General features: G+C 45.1%; 1 protein-coding gene and 1 non-coding gene across 3 annotated transcripts; both read left to right on the forward strand.

The window, feature by feature from the left end:
- The first annotated feature begins 63 nt into the window (after positions 1 to 63).
- LOC140305777 (eukaryotic translation initiation factor 3 subunit B) lies at positions 64 to 6,488 on the forward strand. Of its 2 annotated transcripts, none has more exons than XM_072384759.1 (19): positions 64 to 276; positions 1,385 to 1,577; positions 1,662 to 1,781; positions 1,871 to 1,928; positions 2,027 to 2,155; positions 2,255 to 2,412; positions 2,636 to 2,767; positions 2,868 to 2,934; positions 3,025 to 3,071; positions 3,156 to 3,366; positions 3,464 to 3,536; positions 3,646 to 3,768; positions 3,858 to 3,936; positions 4,148 to 4,286; positions 4,412 to 4,537; positions 4,702 to 4,779; positions 5,063 to 5,168; positions 5,263 to 5,375; positions 5,934 to 6,488. In XM_072384759.1, the coding sequence occupies exons 1-18, from the start codon at positions 171 to 173 to the stop codon at positions 5,361 to 5,363; spliced, it is 2,046 nt and encodes a 681-aa protein (XP_072240860.1). In that variant the 5' UTR covers positions 64 to 170; the 3' UTR covers positions 5,364 to 5,375; positions 5,934 to 6,488. The 2 variants fall into 2 exon arrangements, with proteins under 2 accessions (XP_072240860.1, XP_072240859.1); XM_072384758.1 differs by having other exon boundaries at positions 65 to 276; positions 5,063 to 5,179; positions 5,271 to 5,375.
- LOC140306443 (small nucleolar RNA SNORD60) lies at positions 3,992 to 4,073 on the forward strand. Its single transcript, XR_011915750.1, has one exon. It is a non-coding gene; the product is annotated as a small nucleolar RNA SNORD60 (small nucleolar RNA).
- Positions 6,489 to 7,678: the final 1,190 nt, after the last annotated feature.

Here is a 7,678-nt window from a genome sequence, read left to right on the forward strand (position 1 = left end):
TACGTTTTCTCCGCAGTCTGAACACGCGCCTACGAGCAGCTTCCGGTGTGACGTTTCCGTCTCTTCGTCCATTTTCGCACATGGTGCCGCACCGGTCGAGCATCGTTAGCCTGACATTTTTGGGGCTTTTACTCCCTTGTAGACGTAATTCCGACTTGAAGTCCCATTAAATGCAAGATACGGTGGATATGGTGGACGACCCAGAGTATGAGGAGGAGGAGGAGGAGCCTTCCTTCAGCGACCCGGAGGACTTCGTAGATGACATCGACGATGAGGGTAAGCGGCAGCAGGAAAAACGCCGGCTTTGTGGCCCGTCGCTAACTGTTAGCTAAGAGACTATTGGTGCTCATTGGACGCCAGAAGGCTAGCCACAATATGGATTTGCGAGACATAGCGGTAGGTCCCACTTAACCATACCCTGGTATCAAAACGTGGTTACCAAAAATAAAGCAATTTTCCTTGAGGGTTGACCCAACATCATGTTTTCGAAATGCTGTTAAAGCGTCCGTTGAAGCCTCACCCAGACACCAGATAGCCACTGATTGTGGCCTTGTCGCTGTAATTTGAGACAGTGTGACAGTATATTAGTAGGTTAAAGTAAAAGGGAGCACTCAGGGATAGCTCAGCATGATTAACACTGATAACTAAATTTGGATAGTTGAGGCCAAGATCAAACTTGTGACCCTCCTGTGTGAAATTTCTCGTAGGCAGTTGGGCGCATCAACCGGCTCACAATCCTTTTGAATGATTAATATTTATTGCCTGGTTTTCAAAATCGGGCTCTGCGTAATCCTATTGCACAGTTAACGCTCCTGTCATTCATTTGACCAGTTTATATGCTTTAAGTCAGATCGGTTTATAACGGTTTATAGCTGCTTATTCTACATTTAAAATGGATCATAATGAGGTAATTGGACAGATGTTGCAAAAGAACTTGCCTTGAAATGAAACTGCACTGAGGTTATTGGCTGTTCCACCATATGTTGCAGTAAGACTTTAAAACTGGAGTTCAGCAGCATTGCAAAAGACAATATCCAACAATAAAGGTTTTACCCAAATCTTCTCGTGCATTAGAACGATCACCTTTGAAGCACTTTATTATCTTGTTTTAATAATCATTGGCAGCCACAATAATAATTGGAAGTAAAATGTTATCAATCGCAAAAGCAGTCCCCTTAGGTGCATGGTAATGTGTAATAACTTTTGACAAATCAAATAGAAATTCACAAATAAAGCTTTTGGGTATTTGTGAGTTCCACTGAGAGAGATGCCAGGACACAACGGTTTTCCAGGAAGCCGAGACCAGTAGAGACAGATCAGATAAGAAGCTGCAGTTTATTATTTGTCTGTCTCATCCTTCCAACACTTTTCTCGAACTCTTTAGAGCTTCTGGGTGACATCTTGCGGGAGAAGCCCCAGGAGGCTGACGGTATAGACTCGATGGTGGTGGTGGACAACGTCCCTCAGGTGGGCCCAGAGCGTTTGGAAAAACTCAAAAACGTCATACACAAGATCTTCTCCAAGTTCGGCAAGATCACGACCGAGTTTTATCCAGAGGCTGATGGCATGACCAAAGGGTACGTCCCAGTTGTCTCGGGTGTGTTTTTCTGTTGTTTTCTGTTGAATTCAGGACGCACAACGGATTTCTTTTGTACTTGCAGTTACATCTTCTTGGAGTATGCGGCTCCCACTCAGGCTCTCGAGGCGGTGAAGAACGCAGATGGTTACAAACTTGACAAACAACATACGTTCAGGGTCAACCTCTTTACTGACTTTGACAAGTATGTTTGCGCTATCGGCCTATATGTGCGTTAAAATGGTCCGGAAGTGGCATACAGTGAATTAATACGTTGGGCTTGTTTTTCCTCAGGTACATGACCATCAGCGATGAGTGGGAAACTCCAGAGAAACAACCTTTCAAAGACTTTGTGAGTGTTACACCTGTACCACTGATATGATGGTACGATTTTGAAATGGATCAATTTGTAAAAGTGTTTTCACCTCCATGAACTGTCTCTGTTTACAGGGTAATATGCGCCACTGGATTGAGGACCCAGACTGCCGTGACCAGTACAGTGTCATCTATGAAGCTGGAGAAAGGACCGCCATTTTCTCCAATGACGTTAAAGAGCCGATCACCGCTGAAGAGAGAGCAGTGAGTTCTTAACAATGCCCACCTAAACGGGTTAAGCTGATCATCATTCGCCGGTCCCCGTTGGTTTGCGGAAGACTGACGTTTTTTTTCTGTTTGCAGCGCTGGACAGAGACTTACGTTCGCTGGTCTCCTAAAGGCACCTACCTCGCCACCTTCCACCAGCGAGGCATCGCATTGTGGGGAGGCGAGAAGTTCAAGCAGATTCAGAGGTTCAGCCATCAAGGCGTGTCCCTCATCGACTTCTCACCATGTGAGAGGTAATCAACACGTCATTTTGATCAACTCTTATGCCATTACTTTATCAATGAGGTGGCATGTCCAGATATGTTTGCCTCTGTGTTTATCAGCATGTGGCTTTCTTTGATTTAATTAATAAGTCGGTCCAATGCGATGTAAAAGAATATTTGAAACAGAATGTTTTATGCTGGGGTAAACGTTGGATGAACTGGGCTTTATCTGAGTGCTTTTGATGCCTGCCAGGTATGTTGTGACCTTCAGTCCACTGATGGACACCAAGGAGGATCCACAGGCCATCATCATCTGGGACATTCTGACTGGACAGAAGAAGAGAGGCTTCCACTGCGAAAGCTCCGCACACTGGCCCATATTTAAGTCAGAACACTACGATTCTTTCTATCTTTGTCAAAATCTCATATTCTGCTACTTCTGCAGTGTTTTAAACTAAAATGTAATTATACGTAATTGTTCTCAGATGGAGCCACGACGGGAAGTTCTTTGCTAGGATGACTCAAGACACGCTGAGCATCTATGAAACTCCAGTAAGTGGGCTTGAAAACCGCACATTTTTTTTCTTTTCTTTTTTATAAAGTACACAAGTGATCCTAAAGGCACGTTTCTGCTGTTTCCAGTCGATGGGCTTGCTGGATAAGAAGAGTCTCAAGATTAGTGGGATCAAGTAAGAGTTTTTGACGTTTGTTCCTTATTGTAACACACGTGCCATTGTGTCCCGAGAAGAGTCTGAGTGTCTGTGTACCAACAGGGACTTCTCATGGTCTCCTGGGGACAATATCATAGCCTTCTGGGTACCTGAGGACAAGGACATCCCAGCCCGAGTGACTCTGATGCAGATGCCTTCCCGTCAGGAGATCCGTGTCCGCAATCTCTTCAATGTTGTCGACTGCAAACTACACTGGCAGAGGAACGGAGATTATCTGTGTGTGAAAGTGGACAGGACTCCCAAAGGGACACAGGTACTTGAAGAAAGACGGGAGTCACTACTCGTTATGGTTTAGAAGGGGAGGGGGGGGGGCTAAACAAATGTTACATTCTATCTTTATTCTTTCTCAGGGCGTTGTTACCAACTTTGAAATCTTCCGAATGAGAGAGAAGCAGGTCCCTGTTGATGTGGTGGAGATGAAGGGTAAGAATGTGTGTGTTTGTGTGTGTGTGTGTGTGTGTGTGTGTGTATACACACACTTCTGTTGGTAATTCTTTCCCGCAGACCTGATCTGATGTCGTTTTCTTCTCAGAAAGCATCATAGCATTTGCATGGGAGCCAAACGGCAGCAAGTTTGCCGTCCTCCACGGCGAGTCTCCGAGGATCAACGCCTCCTTCTATCACGTCAAGAACAACGGCAAGATTGAGCTCATAAGTGAGTAGACGGCACACGTGGGAGGAAATGTTGCCTGATATTGTTCGTCCTGTACGCTTCCACTAAATGTGCCACTTTGTCTCTCACAGAGATGTTTGACAAGCAGCAAGCCAACAGTATCTTCTGGAGCCCCCAGGGACAGTTTATGGTGCTGGCAGGACTCAGGAGGTCAGTTTGTCTCTGTGTGTGTGTGTGTGTAAGAGATGGAGAGAAAGACACAAGAAGCCACTGATGACAAACTAAACAATTTTTCTGACACCTCATATGAGAGCTAAGCTCCTGATTCTAACGCTGATCTGAGGCTTGGACTGTTTCTTCGATCAGCCAGGTGAAAGCCTTTGGGTGTGCAGCTAACCCTTCACCTTCTGTGTGTGTTCAGTATGAACGGAGCTCTCGCCTTTGTGGACACGTCGGACTGCACCATGATGAACATAGCCGAGCACTACATGGCCTCTGACGTGGAGTGGGACCCGACCGGTCGCTACGTTGTCACCTCTGTCTCCTGGTGGAGCCACAAGGTGCGCACTGCTTGTTCAGGGAAAGCTTCACGTTTGCTTCCTGTCGCACCGGTTCACAGGCAGATGCGTGGAGGTGCCCATTAAACCTGTCCCGTCTTCCAATGACTCCGCTTTGGTGTGTTTAGGTGGACAACGCCTACTGGCTGTGGACATTCCAAGGCCGTCTCCTTCAGAAAAACAACAAGGACCGCTTCTGTCAGCTGCTCTGGAGACCCAGACCTCCCACCCTGCTCAGCACAGATCAGATCAAGGTACAGTGTCATCTGTTTCTCGTGCACGCGCGCAGCACTGATGACAAACGATTTGAGAGCAGAGTCATTTCTACATGTGCTATGAGGCTATAGATCCAACATCTTGTGCATATGTAAGGTTTGCTTTAAAAATGTTTTTAATACTCCGATCTACCCTCTTGCAGATGATCAAAAAGGATCTTAAGAAATACTCCAAGATCTTTGAGCAGAAGGATCGTCTCAGCCAGTCCAAGGCATCGAAGGTTTGACCCGTTCTACCTCATCTTATTTTCCTTTCCTGTTCTCATTAACCAGCTGGAGTAATGGTGTGAGTCTGTATGGACATTAGTCTCTTTACAAATGTGCTGAGGCTAAACAAACTAGCTCATTTGAGCTCAATTATCTTTATGCTTTTTGTCTGGGTGGGGGGTTCAAAATGCCTTCGAAGCATTACTGTGAGCATAACTTGGAGAATAATTTGCTGATGTTGTTAACGCTACAGACACTGCAGTGGTAAAGTCTGAATGTGTCTGTGTGTGAGAGTAGGAGCTGGTGGACAAGCGCAGGGCCATGATGGAGGAGTACCGCAGCTATCGGGAGACGGCACAACAGATCTATCAGGAACAGAAGAGCATCCGCCTCGAGCTCAGAGGTGGAGCAACACTTTTCATTACCGCCCCGTCTTCATTCACCTCTGATCATAACCCGAAGGGTTTATGCTTTAACTGCATCTTGCAATCTTGCAGGAGTGGACACCGATGAGCTGGACAGCAACGTGGACGACTGGGAGGAGGAGACCATTGAGTTTTTTATCAACGAAGAAATCATTCCCCTTGGAGATCTGTAGTCCCCTACGCAGGTAATACTTGGCACATGTGCTGTCCTTGGTGAGCGTTAGATACGACCAAAAACCATGGTTAAACCGAGCGAATGGGCAGGAGCCTCCCGATGGAAAAGAACCGAAATGATTCAGCAGGAAACATGCTATTCAACCCTAATTGATACAGTCAGTCGCTTCACATTCCTTAAACAACCAAGCTGGGAATAAGCATCCTGTGGTTGTAGCAAAAATGTTCCTGTTTCAGAAGTGTCAAATTATTGGTCTACATCAAGCGAACAAAACAACCGGGGAGATTCCTTAAATTACATAATCTGGGTTAAGAGTCCAAACCATAAGCTTATCAAACCGAAGCCAAGGTAAATGTGTCCTTTAATCAAAGCTAAATGAGGTCCAACATGACATCTTCTCTCTTTTTTTTTTCTTTAAACCAGTCACTGTTGGTCTGATATGAAGCTGCATTTGTTGGAAGAACTTTTGATTTAAGCACATTCCTCAAGCGAGGGTTGTTGAAGTATATTATGACTGACACTATTAGAATTGTGACGCATTGCTGAATCCGTTTGTTCTTTTATGCAGTCCATCCGTTGTTGTGTGGAAGGAGGAGAGAGGGACTGCGTCATTGATTGGAGAAGGACGACGACCACGCTGTGAATTTTGGGTTCATTTTGAGCCTCAATTTTCGACCTTGGTGGCATCATCAAAGCACGACTTGTGGATCAGCAGCCACACTGAGGGGCAAGAGAAGATCTCTTATATTTTCTCTTTGCCTCTTACCATCACCTACCCACTTTGCATCTCTGTGGAACTTGATATTTAGTAATATTCCCTTCTTTTTTCTAGTCATTGGTTATCGTCCCCACCTCTCAACCCCCTCTTATTGGACCTTCTTCCTCCGGGGGTTGTTTCAGAACTAGTCAAATCATGCTAGCGTGTTACTACAGGGCAGCACAGAGTGCCATACCAGTGCAGGATGGAGGTGTTACGACCAAACAAGTAGCCTTGTCCATAAATGTGCAAATGTGGCATTATAGTGGCCTGTATCCTCCTCCTTTCAGACTCCGCTTTCACACAGGGGGGGGGTGCGCAGTGGGAATAACTTTAAATAAACATTCAAACACAGTTACTACCAGGCTCTGTCTCGGTGTGTTCTTGTTTTATTCATTCAGCTGAGTCACATGACCGCTCACGTTCCACCTCAAACGGGTAGGGCTGTTTTAGAATGTGAAAGAATCAGAGCCATGTCAGCCATTTTGATGATTTATCCAACAAAAGCACACAAAGTCTCTCTTGGCGAGGTAAATTTAATGAATTGGTTTTAAACGTTGACTTATTTTTGATCTAGTAGGTTCTCAGACTGTAATGTTAATATACATATTTTTTTCTTTGACTGATTAAAGGCATTTTTAGGTCTCCTGAAATAAGTCCCGTATTGTAGCAGATGCCGTTCTGAACTCGGCTTTGATTTTTGTGACATATTTGACTCTATATTCATTTGATTGTATCTTGACAATATGGTTGCCCATATGTCAGCTGTGTAAGTCCAAAATAACCGTATTTATGGGCTGATAAATTAGACAAAAGCTGTGACGATGAATGACTAGGAACATTTCCAGTGGGACTTTTACAAATACTCATAGCTGCGCTGGACTTTCAGAGGTTTCTTTGAACTGCTCTTTTTCTGGGGCAAAAAAAAATATATAGGCCATGTGTCTGGGGGAAAAGTACGAACATAACTAACATAACCATCAAGCAGCCAAAAGAGCTTTGACCAGTCTGGGAATAGTAAATGAGCATCTGAAGGTGTCCCGGATGACATCCCACAGATGTCCTCAGATCCGGTTAAATTGGTATCTTGGGAAGTTTGGAGGCTGAGTAAACACGGCAGACTCGTGTTCTTTGAGCCCTCCATTGGCAGTTTTTTGCAGGAGCCACTGCTCTCCCGCTCAGGGAGGCTGCTGCTGAGGGGAGTAATGTTGCCATAAGGAGGGAGTGACTGCTCTGCAACAATGTTTCAGTAGGTGGCCAGTGTCAGATTAACATCTGGATGTAGGTTTCCTCAGCAGGACACTGCATTGTTACAACATGAGCAATCTTACTTTACCTGTTAGTGCTTTTAATGTTGTGGCCGATGTGTGTGTATAAGTGATAGACATGAACTCTCCCAGCGCTTCACACCAAACATGCCTCTTCTCATTAAAGTTAACAAATTTGATATTTTTCTCATGACCACAGACCACCCTTCCTTCATCAAGCTACAGTAAGGCTGACGCCGGAGCTTCTTTCTTGAACGGTCACCTTCCAGTGTTGAGCAGTTTCTAGCT

Source organism: Leuresthes tenuis, unplaced genomic scaffold, assembly GCF_036924035.1.
Source record: "Leuresthes tenuis unplaced genomic scaffold, fLeuTen1.0.hap1 SCAF_4, whole genome shotgun sequence".
In the NCBI taxonomy this organism is placed as follows: Eukaryota; Metazoa; Chordata; class Actinopteri; order Atheriniformes; family Atherinopsidae; genus Leuresthes; species Leuresthes tenuis.